Below are 23,040 nucleotides of genomic sequence, written 5' to 3' on the forward strand. Positions count from 1 at the left end.
GGCACTGTAACTTTATAATCTTACAGAAAATGTTAAGGGTGATATAATAATTAAAGGATTATTTCCTCTAATGAAGTTCAGAAAAAGGACAACTATAAAATTAGATCTGGCCTTACCAGGAGTAATGTCAAGAATTTTCTCCCAAAACAGACTTCAAAAGTCTTTGGAACAATAAGTCTATCAATCAACCACCTCCCAAACTGACCCATCTCACCCACCCCAAGCTACCAGAAACACTGAGAATACATTTATTTTTTTAAAAAGCCATTACAACTAATTGGATGATTTTTATTGGGTGAATGTATGAGACATATGGAGCTATGGCAAGTAAATAAGAGTTAGGGTGCATGCGCAACATTGGCAGAACAAGCTCAAGTCAGCTGAATGATTTATTCATGTCCTTGGGTCCCTCTAGATCTCAAGGGACTTTTCAAAAAAGCAATTTCACTTCCAGAAATTCTGCAAGACCACTTCATTTTTTTAAGTGTATAAAATTTTAGACAACTTTTCTGGGTGAAGGTTTTCCAATATTTTAATATAAAAATAACCATCTCAAACAGAAATTCAACAATGGCTGTTCCTATGTGACAATCTTACTAATATTCGAGAAACCAACTCCCATACAAGTCATTAGCACTTTCTCTCCACCTTTCCTTTCTTCCATGGGCTGGGTTTCAATCTTGAACATGATTTGGAAGAAGCTCTTCAGATGACGCAAAAACTCAATCCTTTAAGAAAAAATTAAAAGTCACATATTTCAATTATGTCATCTTCCTACTGTTTTACTATCATATTAGGAGAAACATGATTCATAATCTCAACATTCCATCCAACTGACTTGCTAAAGACAAAGTTCAGAGACACTGAAAAAGAACGTCCCAATTAAAAGTATGAGCAGGACCATTTGTCAAGTCATCAAGATAACAATCTTCTCCGTTTGCAACCTGTTACTTTTCAAGCACTCCTTTCAAATAAACATTTGAAGCTGTTGATCAATGTTCTTCTAATCTCACTATTAGATCTTTAAATTATCTATTAAAGAAAACAATGAATTAATGAGGTAGATATTGTTTTAAATTAATGGTTCCCATCTCAGGATACAGGTTGTTTCAGTGTTATATTCTTTCATTGGGAGCCTAGGACACCTTGTCCCTACAAACACCGAGTTTCACAGACTGCCAAAGCTCTCAGTGTGATAATGGATATTAATACCTGCGGAGAATCAAACACTTAGAAAAATTACATTTCCATTTAAATGACAAAGATAAAACATTCACACAGTAAATTTAAGACACAGATAAACTAACTTAAAATGCTGTACATTTCTCCCAGCAGCCAGTTCTCCTTTGAATGAGGCTGCTGTACTCACACCAAGTTTAAAACCAGCTCAGCCTACTAGAACCCCAGCCTAGAATCCAGAGAACCTGCAGAAGAAGCTACTCAACGAGCAGGTCTGCTGAGCGACACAGGAACAGCCTTGGAGTTGTAGATAGCATCACCAACTCAGGCCTCTGCCAGAAATAGAAACCAAAACCTCCCCGGATTTCTGCAGCAATGGGACAAAACGATTTCAGAGTAAACTGTATAAACCAAGCATACCTTTATTCCATATTTCTGATGAGAAGCTAGCGTAATAAGCAAATCCTCATTTCCAACAAGCACCCAAAATTTTTTTATTAAAACAGATATTCCAATATTGTAAAGAGGCACAATTATTATTAATCACAAGATAAAAATTAGTGTCCTTGCCTTTATTTCTTTTGCAACTAAATAAATGGTGTACCCGAAATGAGAACTAAACCATCTGTGCAAGAATAAAGGAAACTTTGTAAACCAACATGGAAGATGGCAGTGCAATTGACCAGATCCAAATCCCTCACTAACCCCATAACAGAGAGCAGAATCACCTTCCCATGGGCCTTGAAGCAATGCCAAGCCAGCAGGGAAGGCTATAGAAAGAGCAGAGTGGAAAGTCTACTAATGGAATTAGTTTTGTTTAATGGCTGAGGGGTGGGATTCATCATCACAAATCTCACTTCAGAACCACACTAGAGAAGGAAAATGCAGTTCTGGCCACATTAATGACAGCTTAGAACAACAGCTAGGGTAGAGAAGGTTTAATGATGTGTGTTGGAAGCATTTAGTTATAAAGAATTCCTGGCTCTCATGTAATTGTTTTCTTTTTAACAGCAGATGAGAGGCTAAAGGGCTATTTCATGGTAGTGTATAGAACTTACAAGGTCTAGCTGGGATAATTAGGAATTTCTATTTCCCTTATCAGAAAAATTCATAACTAAAGGTCAGAGATTTAAAGTTATTAGAAGGTAGGTTCAGGAACAGCAGCTTCCCCTCTGCCAGCCAATTCCTAAATGTACATTGAACCCATGAATACTAGCTCACTTTCTTAATATTATTTCTATTTTTGCATGATTTTAAATTAACCATTTACTATACATATTTGTAAATTATTTACTATTTTTCTATATTATCATGCTCACACCAAACATCAAAATGGGGAAGAAATGTGATCTATGTGACTTTCACAATTGGTGCCAGATGGGGTGGTTTGAGTATCTCAGAAACTGCTTATCTTCTGAGATTTTCATGCACAACAGTCTCTCAAGTTTACAGAGAATGGTGTGACAAGCAGAAACATCCATTGAGTGAAAATGCCTTGTTAATGAGAAAGGTCAGAAGCGAATGGCCAGACTGGTTCAAGATGACAGGAAGGCAACAGTAACTCAAATAGCCATGTATTACAACAGTGCTGTGCAGAGGAGCTTCTTTGAATGCACACATCAAACCTTGAAATGAATGGGCTACAGAAGCAGCACACCGCCCTGGGTTCCATTCCTGTATCTAATAAAGTGGCCACTGAGTGTACGTGGTAAACTAATGCCATAAATGGATGGAGACATTTCACCATTCATGAGTAAAATTGCATGACCCTTCAATTTTCTAATGTGAGGCCTTTCAGCATTAAATTATGATAAATTCAGTTTGTGCTGGTTTGAATCTATCAATGATTAATAAGTATGATATAGGTTTTTACACAAGTGGACTTTTGCTTTTATTTAGTTTGGAAGTGTACTGGAAAATTATTTACTCCTTGGGTAATACTAGAAAAAGAACTTTACAGCAAACCTTACTTAAGAGGACATGGTTTTGACAATATATTTGAACAGAAGCAGCAAAAAACAAACAGATGGGAGTGTGTGCTGCTGAACTGGTTCTTTGAAAAGCTACCCAATTATTCACTATTCCACGCAGCCTTCTTTCTCTTTAATTCTGTCATATTCAGGTTTCCCCAATTCTCATCTGCAAGTCAGTACTAAGCTTCCTTTGAGGTACTGCGTTTTTGATAATAACTTACTGCAAGCAGCAACACATTTTCCTCTTCAGGTTGGGTTCACTGCATTTCAATATTTACTTCAGTGGAATGAGTTCCTTAAGAAAATATCCCACATAGCTTTTTTAAAGAAACAGCGTGAGCGTAAAACCTATTGCTCATCTAGAAATATGAAATTTCCCATTTGGTGGAGTTACCCCATCTGCTTAACATGTGCAAACCGAAAGCAATCGACACTTTCCTAGTGTATTTCATCTCAGGATCTCTCAAACCGAAGAAAGCAGAGATTACTCCCTGCACACAAGCCTGCCACACTGACATTGTTCCATCCCGAAGTGTGAGAAGAGTAACCCTTCGGAGTCAGCAGTCTTGTGATGGCACTGTCACTCTTCAGTTATCACAGTACTGTACCTCTTGAAGAAACAGCACCGGTACCATGATAACTGAAAAAGGACAGACCTTCCGATCTCCAAATTTTGAGCTGAGGGAACATTTCGAAAACTGAAACAAGAAAACACCAGAAGCAAACTAATCCATTTGGCACAGAATACACTGCTGTGTCATATCATCGCATTATGAGGCATTTACTTACGTGTAAGGGGACAGTGGACCTATCTGAAGTTTTGAAACATCCTGCTGTCCAAGGGTCATGTACAGCAGGGCCAAACTCTGATTTATTGAACCTACACAGCCACCCTGTCCAAATAAAGAAAAATAATGCAAGTTACAATCAATATTACTTTAGAAAGGTATTTTACAGAAGCCTCAGTGATTCAGAAACAGCTTCTTCCCCTCTGCCATCTGATTCCTAAATGGACATTGAACCCATGAACACTGCCTCACTTTTTCTTAATGTATTATTTGTTTTGCACTCTTTTTAATCTATTTAATATACATACTGTAATTGTTTTACTTTATTTTTTTCTATATTATCATGTATTGCATTTTACCATTGCTGCTAAGTTAACAAATTTCCCTACACATGCCAGTGATAATAAACTTGACTCTGTATGTCTAAACTCTAAGCGGTATACAGAACTTCATGCTTGATTCTATAAAGAACACACTACATTAAAACTGAAGTGATGCTGATGTTTGTCAATAAACTCTCAGCATTGTCTAAAGATGCCATCTATTCCATAGACGACAACCAACATGCACTGCAATAACTAAAGTTAACACTGCACCAGGGAGTGATGCTTTGCACAGGTGAAACCTTTTATCAAAGCCTGAGATGAAAGATAACATTGCACTTTTGAAGGTGAGGTTAGGTTCATCCTAATAACCCATTTACCCCTAAACAAATTACAAAACAACATTTAATGCACTGCACCCAGGATGAAATTAATTCCTATTGAAAGGGTATTGTAGTGGTGCAGCTTTAATTACGAGTATCCCACAGTCTTTGACTAACAATCAAGAGATGCATGTCAAAATTTCACCATGAAAGCTATGGACTTAAAGTCAGAGAATAATCGAGAATTAAAAATAAGCCACAATTAGTTTTATTTATTAATGACCATACACTGATTGGATTGTTGTAAAAAGCTAACGCCTTTCAGAGAAGAGACCATGCCAACATGACCGGATTTGTTCAACATGTGACACTAAATACACAACTTGATTCACACTTAAATGACTTTAATAGCCAAAGAGCAACCATGGCTTTAAGGCAAAATAAAATACTGATGGTATAACTAATTCCTTTGAAATATTTTATGATGAAGCTCTAGGCTCCTATCCAGGTAAGGCACTTTGGGCAGAATCAGGCTTGGGCGAGGTAAAGTATTTGGCAACTTTATCTCTTTCTGTTCTTATTTGTTCATTTCCTCATCTGTGAGGGCACAATACCTTAGTGAGAATGGCTTCGGGGCAGTGTTTTGTACTGCGTGTGGGATGTGGGAAATCTGGGAGACCTCCAGCCTGCACATAAAATTATGTATTTATTGCAACACGCTGCATTCTGAATTAATCAATGTACTTTAGATGTTACGTTAAGATGACTCACTTGTTTTCTGGTTAGAAGCCGAACAGAAACAGGTTTTACAGCCATTCAGTAAAAGGAGGATAAAAAACTGATGGTGGACGAAAACGACTTTAGGGCAACTGGTGAGAACTAATACAATGCCTTGACTTCAATGCCTAAGGCTCAAGAATAATCCAAGAAAAATGCGAAATGCAGCCACATATTATTGCAAAACTACAAGCCAATATTGTTTGAGAGTGAAAAGGTTATTGCAGATTACAGAGTGATCTTAATCAGTTAAAGAAGCAGGCCAAAGAGGACTAATAGATTCCAATACAGATAAATATGATGCACAAGTCAAACTAGCATAGAACTTGTACTATGAATGGTGGGGTACTGTAACGGAATACAGGAGCCTAGCAGGACAAGTTCATAGCCCATTGAAAACAGTGTCATGAATAGTCAGGGTGGTGATAAAGCCATTTAGCACACTAACATTTGTCAGTCAGGACACTGAACATCTGAGTTGAGACATTATTTTGTAGTTACACAAGCTGTTGGTGAGACTGCACTTGGAGTACTGTATACAGTAGTGGTCGCCAACCTTTTTAAGCCCAAGATCCCCTACCTCAGCCTTAGTGAAAGGCAAGATCGACCTACTAAATGGTTTAGTCACACGCATGTGCACCAGGCAGAAAAGACCAGAAGTAAAACCCCGCAACCCGGAAACAACCTCTCTTTACAAACGTAGCGGGAGTATTGCTATATTACCATTACCTTAATTAGTATTACTTATTTTTATAATGCTCACATTACAACACCTTTAATTCTATGTTTCATTATTTAATTTTAGTTCAACACGAAAAATAAATGAATAAAAACCGTTGCAGTCAGTGTGATGACTGGGGCTGAATACTTTCTACTAGTTCCCTGAAATTTGGCTCATAACTACAGACAGCCAGTCTGAGACAGACTGAGGTGTCTGTGGGGTGTTTTTACTCCCAGTCTTTTCTACCGCAGTGCATGACAGGGGAGCTATAGACACGTGCACTGGGCAGAAAGAAATGAACTTACAAACAGCTTTCAGTAGCAGGAGTATTGCTATATTACCATTATCCAAATTAGTATTACTTATTTTTATAATGATCACATTACAACAGTATTTGTGTATTTACTTTTCATTTTTTTGGGATTCTCTGGGAAAGTCTCAAGGATCGACTGGTTGGCGACCACTAGTGTACAGATCAGTGAACCTGTTACAGAAAAGTGCGCAGAAAAGATTTGTGGACATTGCCAGGATTAGAGGGCCCGAGCTATCACGAGAGGATGGCCAGGCTAGATCTTTATTCCTTGGAATGCAGGACAAATTGAATGAACAGCCATTCTTTTGTGTGCCAGTGTTTAAAGTGGCTTTGGCTCATCAGGCTTGGGCAAGGTAAAGTATCTTCTTCTGTTCTTACTTGTTCATTCCTCATCTGTTAGGGCACAGAAGTTTAGTGAGAATGGCTCCAGGAGCAGTGTTGTGTACTGTGTGTGAGATGTGGTGAGTCTGGGAGACTTCCAGTCTGCAGCTCCCAAGAGAACATATCAAGTAAGAGAAGCTGCAGCTCTATGATCTTTGACTCATATGGGAGAATGAGGAGGTGATAGATTGGAGTTACAGCGAGGTAGTCACCCAGAGATTGCAGGAGACAGGTAACTTGGTGACTGTCAGGAGAAGGAAAGGAATTGCACAGCCAGTGCAGAGTACACCTGTGGCTATTCCCCTCAATAAAAGGACACAACTTTAGACACTATTGATGAGACAACCTACCGTGGGGACCACAGTGACCAGGTCTCCGGCACCGAGACTGGCGCTACGGCTCAGATGAGCAGAGAGGTAAAGAGAACTGCAGTGTTGATAGGAGATTACATACTCAGAGGAACAGAGACAAGATTCTGTGGGCTCTCTAACACCTACATGGCATGTTGCCTCCCTAGTGTCAGGATCAGAAATGTCTCAGATCAGGACCATGGCATTCTCAACGGAGCGGGTAAATGGTCAGAAGTCTTGGTACATATTGGCACCAATGATGTAGACAGACAAGGTGAGGAGGTTTTGAGGAGAGATTTTAGCGAGCTAGGTAGAAAGCAGTAAAATAGGATTGCTGCCTGTGCCACGTGCCAGAGAGGGTAACAATACAATGATTCTGCAGGTGAATGTGTGGCTGAGGAACTGGTGCAGGAGACAAAGGTTCAGATTTATGGATCACTGGGAAATTTTGAGGAAGGTACGACCTTTTAAAAGGGACAGGTTACACTTGAACCCAAGAGGGTCATATATCCTTACGGGTAGGTTGGCCAAAGTTGTTCAGGAGGGTTTAAACTATTTTGGTAAGTGGGTGCTGAACTGAAGCAATAGTGCCGAAGATGTCGTGGGCTTATTCAGTAAGTCAGAAGGCATGGGATCCAGGGAAGTTTGGCCAGGTGGATTCAGAATTGGCTTACCTGCAGAAAGCAGAGGGTCATGGTGAAGGGAGTACATTCGGATTGGAGGATTGTGACTAGTGGTGTCCCACAAGGATCGGTTCCGGAACCTCTACTTTTCGTGATTTTTATTAACGACCTGGATGTGGGGGTAGAAGGGTGGGTTGGCAAGTTTGCAGATGACACAAATGTTGGTGTTGTTGTGGATAGTGTAGAGGATTGTCGAAGATTGCAGTGAGACATTGATAGGATGCAGAAGTGGGCTGAGAAATGGCAGATGAGTTCAACCCAGAGAAGTGTGAGGTGGTACACTTTGGAAGGACAAACTCCAAGGCAGAGTACAAAGTAAATGGCAGGATACTTGGTAGTGTGGAGGAGCAGAGGGATCTGGGGGTACATGTCCACAGATCCCTGAAAGTTACCTCACAGGTAGATAGGGTAGTTAAGAAAGCTTATGGGGTGTTAGCTTTCATAAGTCGAGGGATAGAATTTAAGAGTCGCAAGGTAATGATGCAGCTCTATAAAACTCTGGCTCAGCCACACTTGTAGTACTGTGTACAATTTTGGTCGTCTCATTATAGGAAGGATGTGGAAGCATTGGAAAGGGTACAGAGGAGATTTACCAGGATGCTGCCTGGTTTAGAGAGTACTGATTATGATCAGAGATTAAGGGAGCTAGGGCTTTACTCTTTGGAGAGAAGGAGGATGAGAGCAGACATGATAGAGATGTACAAGATATTAAGAGGAATAGGTAGAATGGACAGCCAGCGCCTCTTCCCCAGGGCACCACTGCTCAGTACAAGAGGACATGGCTTTAAGGTAAGGAGTGGGAAGTTCAGGGGAAATATTAGAGGAAGGATTTTTACTCAGAGTGGTTAGTGCATGGAATGCACTGCCTGAGTCAGTGGCAGAGGCAGATACACTAGTGAAATTTAAGAGACTACTAGACAGGTATATGTTAAAATTCTTTTTCTTTTTACTGGCCCATTAAGCCCATTAACATTAAAACTTTAAAAATTTAGTAGATTAGTCATTTTTTTAATTATATTACTCCAATCTATAATAATACTTAATCTTTCAACTTTCGTGGTATCCTGGGAAATCTTTATAAAAATCTCCATGTTGCTATGTGTGTCCCCACCAATCATCCAGGCAAAAAGATAGAAGAAAATTAAAATATAAAGAAAAAAAACAAAATACCCCCCCCTACTAATGTTGTGGAAAAAAAACACAACATTACCCCCCTCTGCTGTACGGGTCATGGCAACCGCCATGATTACACACGTGAATCCCGCAGTAACCGATCCAAAGCTCCCCAGCCCCCCCCCCCCGCAACATAAAAAAGTATATGTATAAGAAGAGAAAAAAAAATACTATTCTCATTTAGTATTTCTAAAATTTTGCTTTTCTCTTCTATAATATCCATAAATGTCCATCACTTCTGTTCGTTGGGTCTATCTTCATCTTTAATCCATTACGTTTGGAAGCCTCTATGTGTAATTAGCGAATAGATGGAAGTTCTTGTACAAACTCCTCCGCTTTTCGATAATCGGAAAAAAAAAATTTTCCCTCCTCCAAAAAAATTATTAATGTTGCTGGATGACGCATTGTAAATTTATAACCTTTTTCCCATAAGGCTTTTCTCGCTGGGTTAAATTCCTTCTTTCTCTTCAACAGGTTGTAACTTATATCAGGATAAAAAAGAACTGGTTTCCCTGCTATCATCAGTGGCCCGTTTCTATTTTTGGCACTTTGGGCAGCGGCCTTCAGGATCTTTTCTTTGTCTTGGTATCGTAAGCATTTTATCAAAATTGATGGTGGGTTTTGATCAGCTCGAGGTCTTGACCTTAAGGATCTATGAGCCCTTTCGATCTCAATTGGAGTTTCTCTTTCCATTTCCAATTTTTCAGGGATCCATTTTTGAAAAAAATTTATTGGATCTTCTCCTTCTATACCTTCAAGTCCAACAATTTTAATATTATTTCGTCTACTGAAATTTTCAAGCTTATCAATTTTTTCCATAAATTGTTTTCTTTCTGATGTCTAAGCAGTATTTTCATTTTACATTTTGTCCATTCTTTCAACCATGTCCTCCGTTGTAGTTTCCAAGTCCGTAATTCTTTTTTCCATTTTTTCCTGTCTCTTTGTCATTTTATCAAGCATAATCTCCATATTGGTCATTTTTTTTCCCAAGTATTTTTTGATTATTTTTAATTACTTTTAATGTGTCTAATTTACGCATTATTTGCCTCAAAGTCTTTTCTATATTTCTAGAAGGACTTTTAACTCCCTCTTCATCTGATCTTTCCGGAAGATCTGACTCTCCCTCCGATTCGCTATCACTTTCAGTTGCAGTGGTAGCTGGGCTTTGTAGTTCTTGTTGCTCCCGTTTGCGCATGCTCCATCCTTCGCGTTTGCGCAGTTCACGATGGTCTTTTCCTTTAGAAATGGCCGATGTTGCCGCAGTCTCCTGTTCCGTATCGCCGGTGGTATAATGTACCTGAGATTGCGGTTCCTCGGTAGACATGGGCCTTGTTCTTGTTCCAACTTGCGTAGTCTTCCCGGTATTAGTTTTCTTCATCTTCCTTCCTTGAGGCATAGCTTGACACAATCCGGAGCAGTTTATAAGTATCTTTTAGAAAGTATTGACTAACTTTTCTTCATTTAGACATTAATTTATTAACTTTTTACGGGAGAGCTGGGTTCCAGCGTCTCGATCCTACGTCATCACGTGACGTCCCCCCACTAGACAGGTATATGGAGGAATTTAAGGTGGGGGGGTATATGGGAGGCAGGGTTTAAGGGTCAGCACAACATTGTGGGCCGAAGGGCCTGTCCTGTGCTGTACTATTCTACGTTCTATGAGTAAATAGACTTACAAACAAAAGCAATGTATAGTGAGGCTCCTAGCGAGGAGAAGCTGTTGATAGGGCAAAAATGCAGTCAACAGGATGAGTTGCAATGTAAAAGGCAGACAAAAATCAAAAGGGTGAAAACAGGACTGAATGTGTTATATTTGAATGAATGCAGTATATGGAATAAGTTAGATGAACTTGTAGCACAGTTATAAATTGGCATGCATGTTGCAGGGATCACTGAAACATGGCTGAAAGAAGATTATAGCTGGGTCTTTAATGTCCAAAGATACACTTTGTACTGAAAGGACAGGCAGGTAAGGCAGAGGGGGTGGCATTACTCTCTTGGTAAAAAAAAAACACGAAATATAATCATTAGAAAGAGGTGACATAGGATCAGAAGATGTTGAATCATTGTGGATATAGCTAAGGAACTGCAAGGCAAAAAGATCCTGATGGGAGGTGTAAACAAACTCCCAAACAGAAGTAAGGATGTGGTCTACAAATTACAACAGGAGATAGAAAATGCATGCCAAAGCGGCCAAGTTATAATAGTTTTGGGGGATTTCAACGTGCAGGAAGATCAGGAAAATCAGGTTGGTGCTGAATCCCAAGAGAGGGAATTTCTAGAATGCCTACAAGATGGCTTTTTAGAGCAGTTCTTGTTGAGCACATTAAAGGGTCAGCTATTCCAGACTGGGTATTGCACAGTGAACCAGAATTGATAAGAGAGTTCAAGGTAAAAGTACCCTTAGGGGTAAGTGATCATAATATGATCAAACCACCACTGAAATTTGAAGAGATGTATCAGTATTACAATGGAGTAAAGGGAATTATAGAGGCATGAGAGAGGAGCTGGCCAGAATTGATTGGACAAGAACACCGACATGGATGATGGTAAAGCAGAAATGGCTGCGAAGCAAATCGGAAGGCACAGGATTTATACATCCCAAAGAGGAAGGAGTATTCCAAAAGCCAGGTAACACAACAGACAGACAGGCATACTTTATTGATCCCAAGGAAAATTGGGTTTCGTTACAGCCGCACCAACCAACGATAGTGAAGAAATATAGGAATATAGAACCCATAAATAATTAAATAATAATAAGCTAATCATGCCAAGTGGAAATAAGTCCAGGACCACTATTGGCTCAGGGTGTCTGACACTCCGAGGGAGGAGTTGTAAAGTTTGATGGCCACAGGTAGGAATGACTTCCTATGATGCTCAGTGTTACATCTCGGTGGAATGAGTCTCTGGCTGAATATACTCCTGTGCCTAACCAGTACATTATGGAGTGGATGGGAGTTATTGTCCAAAGTGGCATGCAACTTGGACAGCATCCTCCTTTCAGACACCACCGTCAGTGAGTCCAGTTTCACCCCCACAACATAACTGGCCTTACGAATGAGTTTGCTGATTCTGTTGGTGTCTGCTACCCTCAGCCTGCTGCCCCAGCACACAACAGCAAACATGATAGCACTGGCCACCACAGCCTCGTAGAACATCCTCAGCATCATCTAACAGATGTTAAATGACCTCAGTCTCCTCAGGAAATAGAGACGGCTCTGACCCTTCTTGTAGACAACCATGGCTAACAAGAGAACTCAAAGCCAACATAAAAGCCAAAAGCCAGGGCATAAAACAGAGCAAAAATTAATGGGAAGTTAAAGGATTGGGAAACTTTTAAAAACCAACAGCAGGCAACTAAGAAGTCATTAAGAAGGTAAAGATGGAATACAAAAGTAAGCTAGCCAATAATATTAAAGAGGATACCAGAAGTTTCTTCAGGTACATAAAGTGTAAAGGAGAGGCAAGAGTGGATATCGGACCATTGGAAAACAATGCTGGAGAGGTAGTAATGAGGGACAAGGAAATGGTGGATGAAATAAGTATTTTACATCAGTCTTCACTGTGGAAGACACTAGCAGTATGATGGAAGTTCCAGATCTCAGGGGTCATGAAGTGTGTGAAGTTGACATTTCTAGGGAGAAGGTTCTTGGCTTGGGAAATTAAAAGGTCTTAAGGTAGATAAGTCACCTGGACCAAATGGTGTACACTCCAGGGTTCTGAAAGAGGTGACTGGAGAGATTCTGGAGGCATTATTAATGATTTTTCAAGAATCACTAGATTCTGGAATGGTTCTAGAAGAATGGAAAATTGCAAATATCACTCCACTCCTTAAGAAGGGGGAAGAGGCAAAAGAAAGGAAATTATAGGCTAGTCAGTCTGACCTCAGTGGTTGGGAAGATGTTGGAGTCAATTGATAAGCATGTGGTTTCAGGGTACTTGGAAGACATGATAAAATATGCCTTTGTCAGCATGACTTGCTCAAGGGAAAATCTTATGACAAATCTGTTGGAATTCTTTGAAGAAATAACAAGCAGGGTAGATAAAGGAGAATCAGTTGATACTGTGTACTTGAATTTTCAGAAGGGCTTTAACAAGGTGCCACACAAGGCTGCTTTTACAAGCCCATAGTATTACAGGAAAGAGTCTAGCATGGATAAAGCTGTGGCTGATTGGCAGGAGGCAAAGAGTGGGAATAAAGGGAGCCTTTACTGGCTGGCTGCCAGTGACTAGTGATGTTTCATAAGAGTCTGTGTTGGGACCGATTCTTTTTACATTATAAATCAATGATTTGGATGACAGAATTGGTAGCTTTGTTGCAAAGTTTGCAGACAATACAAAAATTGGTAGGGGGGCAGGTAGTCTTGAGGCGGTGGAAAAGCTACGGAAATACTTATATTAGGAGAATGGGCAAAGAAATGCCAGACGGAGTACAATGTCAAGAAATGTATGGTCATGGACTTAGTAGAAGAAATGAAAGAGTAGAATATTTTCTGAAAAACTGAGGCCCAAAGGGACTTGGGTATCCATGTACAGTATTCCCTATAGCCTGTGGTGAGGAAGACAAATGCAATGTTAGCATTCATTTCAAGAGGACCAGAATATACGAGTAAGGATGTAATGTTGAAACTTTATAAAGCACTGGTGAGGCCTCACTTGGAGTACTGGACCTCATATCTTTGAAAGGAAGTGCTGAAACTGGAGACAATCCAAAGGAGGTTCACAAAAATGATTTCAGGATTGAATAGCTTGTCACATAAAGAGAGTTTTACGGCTCTGGGCCTATATTCACTAGAATTCAGAGAATGAGGGGTGACCTCATTGAAACCTATTGAATGGTGAAAGGTCTTGATAAAGTGGATGTGAAGAGGAAGGTTCTATGGTGGGAGTCCTAGGACCAGAGGACAGAGCCTCCGAATAAAGAGGCATCCTTTTAGAACAGAAATGAGGAGTAACTTCTTTAGCCAAAGAGTCGTGAATCTGTGGAATTTGTTGCTACAGGCAGCAGTGGAGGCAGTGTCTTTATGTTATATTTAAAGCAGAGTTTGACAGATTGATTGGTAAGGGCATGAAGGGATACAGGGAGAAGGCAGGAAAAATGGACATGATGAAATGGTGGAGCAAACTGAATGGGCCAAATGGCCTAACTCTGCTCCAATATATTATGGTTTTAATGGACTTTACTGAAGTGCTTAAAGTTCTGAAAGGCATAGATAAGATGATTGGCAACAGTATTTTCCCCAGGGTAGAGTGGTCCAAAGCTATAATGCATAGATTGAAGTGGGAGGGAAAAGGTTTAAAAGGGATCTGAGGGACACAGAGGGTGGTGAGAACACGGAACAAGCTGCCAGAAGAAGTGGTTGAGTCAGGTACAATAATATCATTTAAAGAGCACTTGGATAGGTACATGGAGAGGGACTGGAGCCGAGAGAATTTGGTCAGCATGGATCAGTTGGACCCAAGGGCTTGGGTCTGTGCTGTGTTGCTCTAAAACTCGATACATTAATTAAATTCAAGTACAGATCTCAGCCTTAAGCAGGAACCAAAATGCCAGAACTGAAATGCAATTTAAAGATTTGAAAGCATATTGGCTGACTGAAGCTATCAGCTAGCAAGCAGCTTTGCATTATGGTGAATCATTTCCTTTCCATATGAATCCCACACTACCCTTCTAATGCCAATACTGAAATGAGTGCGCTCAGTATTTTGAACAAGAACTTACTCTATAGATTTCTTCCAAAAGCAACTTTGCACAGTTCTTCCCAAGGTCCTCAGGCAAGACAGGTGACCCTTGGCCCGAAGGATTTGAAACTAGCTCTGCACTCAATACTGTTCCATTTGTTGTTTCTGCCACTAAAGACAAGCCGAAACCTGGGGACCTAAAACATAAACACATTATAAGCTCTGTGTCAGAAGTTTTAGATCATATTTCCAAATGAAAACTCTACCAAAACATTCAATTCAGTAATAATAGTTGCATCTGGTGCTCCCTCTTTTTGTTTTGAGACCAGACGCAGATTGGGGGTCCACTTCATCAGACACCTTTGTTTCGTACACCATGCCAGCTGGGGTCTCTGAGTGGCCAGCCAATTTAATTCAACTTCCTATTCCCACATCAACATGTCCGTCCAATGTCTCCTCCACTGCCAAGTCAAGGTTAGATGCAGAATAGAGAACCTCACATATTCTGCTTCATTAGATGAACAATGATTTCTTGAATAACTGATAACCACTCCCCTCTGACCACTCATTTTCACTGAGTCCGCATCACCCTTTCCCCTCTCCTACTCCCTCCATTTGCAGTCAACCACATTTCCTCCCACTGGACACCCCCACCTTCAAATCCTGCATCCATCATCATTTCCCATCAGATTCCATCTTCTCTCCCTTTCTCTTTTTCACTTCCACCTATAATTCTCTTTCTCCCCCCCCCCCCCACCCAATTTCTTGCATTATTCCCATTCTCCTCTCTTGAACCAAAACCTCAACTGTTCACTTCACTCCAGAGATGCTATTTGACACTGGGACTAGCAGAGAGGATGCCTTGGACCAGTTGGGGCAAAGAGCCTGTTTCTGTGCTGCATTACTATGACTCGCTGAGTTCCTTTTTTGTTGCTCCAAATTTCCAGCATCAGTCTCGTATGAATGCTCATTTCCATTACCTCTCTCTCAATATCCCTCTTCTAACAATCTAGACAAAATAGGCAAAAGTATTCCAAGCTAACAGTGTTAGTGGTTCAGTGATTATAAATCAAGCTTGAATTGCAATATTTTTTAAAAATATAAATTGAGTTCTGTTCCATTTCCCAGGAGATATGAATTTTTGCTTTAAAAGAAGTTGAAGAAAGTGTTGTCCAGCACTGGAACGTAAGTAATGGTACTAAATAAAACCTATGCCTGAAAGAAAATCCACCTATTTTGGGTAATACACTGCCAGAGTATAGATAAAATAGTTATGGAGAACAGTCAAAACCACATTTTTTAAACCACAGTCTCATAACAGCAATATGGGAAGCATAGATTCCAGTATAAAGGAAAACAAAACATCAAGACAAATGAAAACAAAAGATACTGGAGATATTCAGCCAGTCAGGCAGCAAGTGCAGTAATAGCAAAATACATTTAATGGTTGAGTACAATGGCCTATCAAAATCCACAAAAATTGGCAACCTAGTCTTAACACTGTTTCTTTCTCCATGGATGCCAATTGAGCTGCAAAGTATTGTCTGCATTTTCTATTTTTATTTCATATTTCTGGCATTTGTAGCTCTTTTTCAAATATCAAATTCTGTTTGAAGTTTCAATTGCACCATTAATAGTATTCTACTTCTATAATCCACTGCATTTCCACAAAAGTCATGAAGTTATTTGATGAGCATTTTTAAAATCAACCTTAAAATTCAGACGATGTTCCCACCACATCTGATTGACGTACTTTCCTGAATTTGCTCCTTTCATATGATCAGTGTAGATGTAGATATCTGGTATGAACTTGTTTAAAATACTTCTGGCCGAATCAACAATTCTATTAGCCATCTGTGGAGAAACCCTGACAGAGTACCTGAGTTCTCAGTGAAGGAAAATTATACAGCAGCAAACACTGAAATCAACGAGAGATTATAGCTTTGATTCACTTTAGATAATAAAAACTATACCTGTACTTCTAAAGTAATTCATGATTCAAATATCTGTACAATAAAATCTTTCTTCACTGTCTACCTTACCTTTCTACCCTCTGTGAGCTCAATAGGTCATTTCCACAATGAACCACAAAATAACCAAAAAAAACCACAAAATAAACAAAATAAACCAAAACCACTTATGTAATCTTCTCTATTAATATCCAAACCACATACAAATTAGGATAGAGTGAATAAGATCAACCAATTGAATGTGTGTTTCAAATATCTAAATGGGATGAAATGTGAAGATTGACATCAATACTGAGGTAATAGGGAGCTGTTCAATTAGGAAGGGCTTCGTTTAAATCAGGATGATACCAAACTTAATAGCAACTTTGACTGGAGAGGTGATAACATAGAATTTAGAAAGTTAAAGGGCAAACCTATAGTGCTGGGTAGTAAATTGGTAATGATATGCTGTACTTTTCCATCCTGCAATAAAAGGTATGGCATGCAAAGGCTAACATTTAAAGAAGCCAAACTTACAGGAAAGTTCAGAAATTCACAAAAGGAGGGTAAAACATTGATTGGAAAGGTTAAGAACACGAGTGAGGCCTGGTGAAAAACAACAGATACAAAGACCACATAGATTTACAAAAATTCGTAATTTGTGAAAATGAAAATATCAGCTAAAATGATGTTGGTCCTTTGGAGATTCATAAGAAAAATTGCACTTGGGAGCAAGGAAAATGTCTTCCTGAACTTACTGTTAAATTGTGCCCATCTACCCTCTCAGATGACCTGAAAGGTTCCATTAACATGCAGAATCTCCCAGTGTATCAATCATACCCATCAAGATTATCACAAGTGATTAATTATTGCCTCATTGTAGTTCAGGCAACCTTAGCTTTCTGCAAATTGACTGCATCACACAACATTAAAACAATGATTACAATTTACCTCAGTGGCTAGGAAGCACTTTGAAAAGTCCTGAGAAACTGAAATAATCTATGCAAATATTAAAGCATGTATCTGTAAATTCAAGTTCGGCTCTACTTCCTCTCCATCTAAAGCATTGGCCCCGGAGAAAGACAAAAGTCAAGTTTTGAGTAGGGTCTTCATGAAAGGATACGCCACACCTCTGATCCGTTTAATTTTACCAGGGTCTGTTAACTGAATGGGCTTTAAAAATCGTCGCACTGGGCATGAGAAGAATATCTCACCTCCTCCACCAGGAGGCATTCCTCTCCGGACTACCTGTTCAAACAAGCAAAAGCAAGATTTAATAAATTTACAGCCAAATCAGTTAACCACATAACTCTCTTGACAATTAAGAGGATTGTAAGTTACATTTGAAAATAATACCAAATGAACTTTCTGCGCGTCAGCAAAATCATTCTGATTATCCATTTAGGCTGCTATTAAGATGAGCCCAAATCTGGTTTTTGTGGGTGGGGAAATCAAGGAAAATAATATGATTTTATATATACATTGGCACAATTAGCCAGAATCTATTGGAAGCCACTTATTTGGGACAATTCTTATAGAAGAGAAACTAATCAAGAAAGTAGCTCAGATTTAATTGGGATACTATGCCACTAAATTTGGAAAGGAGACTGTTGCTGAACAGTTTCTATACAACATCAGTCATGTGCACTTATTTTGGCCATCATACACTACGTCATGCTTAGAACGAAGTTTTGAAATAGTGTCAATTGCATGTGTCTGCAAAAAAGCAGTGATTTTTGTCACAGAAAGTTGGCAAGAAATAAGCAGTAGGACAACTCAGAACCGTTTTGCTCACTGCAGTTTCAATCATCCAGGCTTGGCGATACCAGAAATAGCTGGGAGAGAAAATAAAACAATTTTGCTTCAGCAAGTTAGGAACTATGAATTCGAAGGTATCTATCATCTTCAATATTCCAATGAAAATGAGTATTTGGAGGATGCAATCACTGAAAGTATTGGATGAAGACAGTCCATTATCAGCACAAGGTGTCTGCACTGATTTTTCCTCATTTAACAAAATTAACTATCTTTTGATTGATTTTGTTAATCAAAACAAAAAGCTGCTTACATTGGATGTATTCCTCCATCGATAGCTATTAGGAACTAACACAGTTTTATAATACTGTAAGTAGCATTTGTAGTGTTCCAATTTGTTCTGTATTTCATTTAAATACTTAATTTGTTACTTGGTTGAACAGTAGTATGCCTTTTTTTAAAAATTCTTTTTAATTATTTCTATGAAACTCTGACTAATCAGGGTGGCCGCTTAATTGGGCCAAAATGTACTATTCCTAATTAAATGGAATCCACTGTATCTATAACCGGTAACTGTTTATAAAAGGAGACAACTCTGGAGAGGAACATAAAGACAACTTCAAATATGAAGTACACTTACATAAACTTCCATAGATCATAAAGCAACATATATTGGGTCTGTAGATAATTCTTAAGTAAATTCTACTGTGATTTTTTCCCCTTGATTTTTTGCATTTGTGAATAAAATTGTAATAATGTATTCAAATTTAAGTGCACCATCCTATCAAGGGACTTATTCATCAAATGCAAAATGCTCCAAAAACATGGCACTGTCCCATTAAGTTAATCACGAGACAAAGCAGCGATTTCTATTCAAAATAGAAGAATTATTATGTTCTTTGTCCAAGCACTTTCAAGAACAGTGTAGGCATAGAAATATCAACGCAGAATTTCCCACAAATTCTCAGAGTACATCTAATCCAATGGATTCAATTTTAATCTATCTTTAGTTTAAATCCTTTATAAGTATAAATAAAAGGTACTCTTATACATTTCTATGGGTTAAAGCTGCATAAAATTAGTACTCAGAATTAACAGCATTTATTTTCTGCTTTGAGAAAAAAAATCTCAATTTTAATAACTGTTGCTCAAATCTATCATGGATTATCAAAAATTAAACAGTAACCACCACTTTAAAAGGAACACTATCAGGAAGCATTTCTTACCTTCAGCTCAAAACCTTCACCATCTATACCAAATCTCTTCATTAGTGGCAGTGCTGTAGCTTTTAGAGTGTCCACCTGACCAAAAAAAAATTGTACTAAAATTATTATTAAAACTGATCTATATTCCTACATAGTGATGGCTCACGTAGGACATTTTGCACTCAGAATTTCAAATGATATACATACATATACAAAAAAGTTCTCAACTTTTACCATTGCTAGTTGAATTTAACAAAGGTAGCTAAAACAAAAGAAAAAGCCAAATTCAATTTGAAAACGATCAGAAGGTAATTCTTTTGACCATTGCATCCAGCATAAGAGCAAAGAACTTGTATCTTCCCTGATATAAGAAAATTTATATATACACTGCTTCAAATACTCTTTAATTTTGTTCAATTTTGAGAAGTAACCAACTCGTGCATTTTTTTTAACCTTACTCCTCCAGCATAAAAATTAATGAACCAAAAACAGAGTTATTAAGGCAAAGATTTAAAATGCATGTCCTATGTGTTGAAATATACAGCTGGCAGTGCACAAAAATGTTATCTGTTAAAAACTGTCAATGAAACATGTTCAAAACACGTTTAGAACAGGTGACAAATGTTTAGTCAAAGAAAGGGATTTTAATTGCCACTGAAGGGAGAGAGATGGAGAAGGAAGTCTGGACAGCTAAGGCATGCCTGACCATGGAGCAATGAAGGATATCCACAAGAGGTCAGAGTGGGAAATACAGGGTTCTTGGGTCATGAGTTATACAGAAAGCCAGAGATATTTTAAACACTGATTTTCACAATCTGCGAGTCACAGATAAATACAGTATTTTTTTAATCACTGAGAAGGTTGCTGTGTGCTGCTGCTTTAAACTGCACAGCAGTTCTTCTGCCGAAGTACCAGGAATTACAGCCAACAAAATCAAGGAAAGCCCAGCAATATATTTCCAAGGCAGGAAGGTGTGCAACTTTGATGCTATTGCCAAAGGCACTGCTGTCTCCTGCTGGGGTGATTGACTCCTGATGGCTATAATAATCTTAAATTCTGTAAGACGTAATTCCAAATGCTGGATCTAACCATTCAGTCCTTGAACCAACTGGAAAATCCTAATTACTACACTTAACAACACTATGACCACTTTGATCACTTTACTCTAAAATGGACTTCATTTCTTTTTGTTTTAATTTTGCTCTTTCTTGTAAACAAAAATGTGTAATTTACATTAATTTTTCTTGTGTATGTTGTTTATGATGCAAGTAAGATTTTCATTGCAACTGTGCATAAGTGTAATTGTGAATATGACAAATTCTACTTTGATATTTTTCCCTTTGATACATATTACTGCAGCTCAATTCCATGTTCAGTTAAGTACTGTCATTATGTTAAGAGCAGCAACATTCTGCAGATGCTGGAAAGAAAAATTTCTTCAAAGTCAGCTTGCTTTGGGAAGTCTACAAAGATAAACATGTGTTGGGTAATAGGAGGAACACCCAATTGTTCAAACCATTCTGCGAGTCTAACACCAAACCCCAAGGATGTTGGATTATCAGAGTTGTATTCGCCATTTGTGCTTGAACCTACTGCAATCACCAATCCTATTTCCTTGTAACTAATTCTTTGTCATGTGTTCATTAAATCTCAAGTTTCCTATTCATGATCTAAACTAGGGGTAAATTAAAGTAGCAAATTTACCCTCTTAGCACATCTTTGTGACGTAGAAAGAAACTGGAGTACCTGAAGGAAATCAGTGTAGTCACAGAGATAACATTTAAATGATAGATTCACTCCTGAGGTTAGGAATGAATTTAAATCAATGGAGCTGCTTGTAGCAGCCCATTTTTTAAAGCCAATTGTTCCTCACCATTCATGGCTAGATATGGTACGGCAGCAGAACTGTAACATGATCCATTGGTTAAGTAGATTATTTAGCTATGTCATTTGTATGCTGTGCAGGCTTTGAGCTTACATCTCATTATTTTAGGCATATCTGGTGCTGCTCACATGTACTTCTCACTTGTTCAACCAAGATTTAATAGCAGTGGTAGAACAAGGAACATGTCAGGTCTTGAAATTATAGATTGTAACTGGGTGACATCTTCATTGTGGCAAAAGAGTAGGTAGGCCCCAAGCCAAAAGAACCAGATGCCTTCATCAAACTGAGGCATATAGTGTAATGGATAGTTACTAGGCAAATAAACCCCCCCCCCAAAAAAAAATTGGAGTACAAATTTTAATAATATGGCAATGTTAGAATTTGAATGCCTTACACAATATATATAGTCAGCAACAATAAGAGTGTCTGCAAACTAACAGCAATAGAAAATCCAAATGATTTATTAATTCCCTCATTGAAGGCTACCTTAGTTATTCTGGCTATTAATTGATCTCATAGTCCACACCTGACTCTGAAGTAGGCTAACAAGTTATCCAAATACAAGATCCAAAACTAACCACCTCAGGGCAACTAAGGATACATAGTAACACCCGGTCTTGCAAATAGAACTGGAAAAACATATCAACATTAGCCAAATTTTTATAGTGGGAAGTAGTTCACACTATTATAATGAATAAGTCAAATAATAATTAATATTTATCTTAAAATTTTAACTTACTGAAGGATCCGTTTGGTCATTGGTGACACCTTTCAAGATGGCTTTTAATGGTCTCTTACAAAATGGAGCTAGGCAGAGCAAGGCTTCTAGGTAATAACCAATGGAACGCTGTGGATGGCAATCATGTTCAACTGTCCCACCGTGCAGAAGACCCGGTTGGTAATACAGTGTAGTGCCTGAAAGAAGCAACGTAACCTCTCAAAATGAGGAGATCATCAAGGATTTACCGAAGAATGCTCAATGTGAGATAAAAAGTGAAAACACTGAAAAAAACTTAACAATTCAGGTAACATCTACAGAAAGAGAAACAGTAACCTCAGGTTTGAGACCCATCAAAATTACTTTGTTTCTTTTTAATCCATGTTCTACGTGAGCACCTTCATGCATTACTCTGTCAAAGTAGATAGATTCCAAACAGAGCCACACTGTCAAGAAAAACCATCAAACAAGCCTAACCATGTTTGCAAGGAAAAGGAAAGGAGAAAAATCTTAAGAGCACTTTTGGCAAGTCCCAGTTTAGCCAGACAGTGGGAAAAACGTTGAACACTTTATCAGCTATAATTAATCCAATGGTTTAGGATGACAGGCAAAATGGTGGATTAAGAGTAAACTAGAAAAGCTGGTGGATGCAATGAAGTAGTGCATTTGATGCCCAAAGGATCACAAAATAGAAGATTAAATACTGGCTAGAGATAAGTAACTGCACAGCCTCCCCAGCAACACCTACTAAAAGTCAGGCAAATGGTGAGAAGGCTCAAATTCATCTTGCAGCTCCATGACTCGGCTGATATCAGATTGGACAAACATCCCAGCTCAGGAAACTTGTTGCTATTTTATTTTA

The 23,040-nt window shown here is 38.6% G+C and overlaps 1 protein-coding gene across 4 annotated transcripts in view; it reads right to left on the reverse strand.

Annotated features, from left to right (window-relative positions):
• Nucleotides 1-457: 457 nt before the first annotated feature.
• The window catches only part of rcl1 (RNA terminal phosphate cyclase-like 1), a 48,380-nt gene continuing 25,797 nt past the window's right edge, over nt 458-23,040 (reverse strand). For all 4 annotated transcript variants that reach the window (XM_073048337.1, XM_073048338.1, XM_073048335.1 and 1 more), the window contains exons 3-9: nt 22,200-22,375; nt 19,597-19,671; nt 17,739-17,863; nt 16,420-16,545; nt 14,707-14,863; nt 3,942-4,045; nt 458-728 (exon numbers count right to left, since the gene is read on the reverse strand). In XM_073048337.1, the coding sequence (XP_072904438.1) occupies nt 581-728; nt 3,942-4,045; nt 14,707-14,863; nt 16,420-16,545; nt 17,739-17,863; nt 19,597-19,671; nt 22,200-22,375 (911 nt within the window). In that variant the 3' untranslated portion in view covers nt 458-580. The remainder of the gene's footprint in view (nt 729-3,941; nt 4,046-14,706; nt 14,864-16,419; nt 16,546-17,738; nt 17,864-19,596; nt 19,672-22,199; nt 22,376-23,040) is intronic.

This window comes from Hemitrygon akajei, chromosome 6, assembly GCF_048418815.1.
Source record: "Hemitrygon akajei chromosome 6, sHemAka1.3, whole genome shotgun sequence".
In the NCBI taxonomy this organism is placed as follows: domain Eukaryota; kingdom Metazoa; phylum Chordata; class Chondrichthyes; order Myliobatiformes; family Dasyatidae; genus Hemitrygon; species Hemitrygon akajei.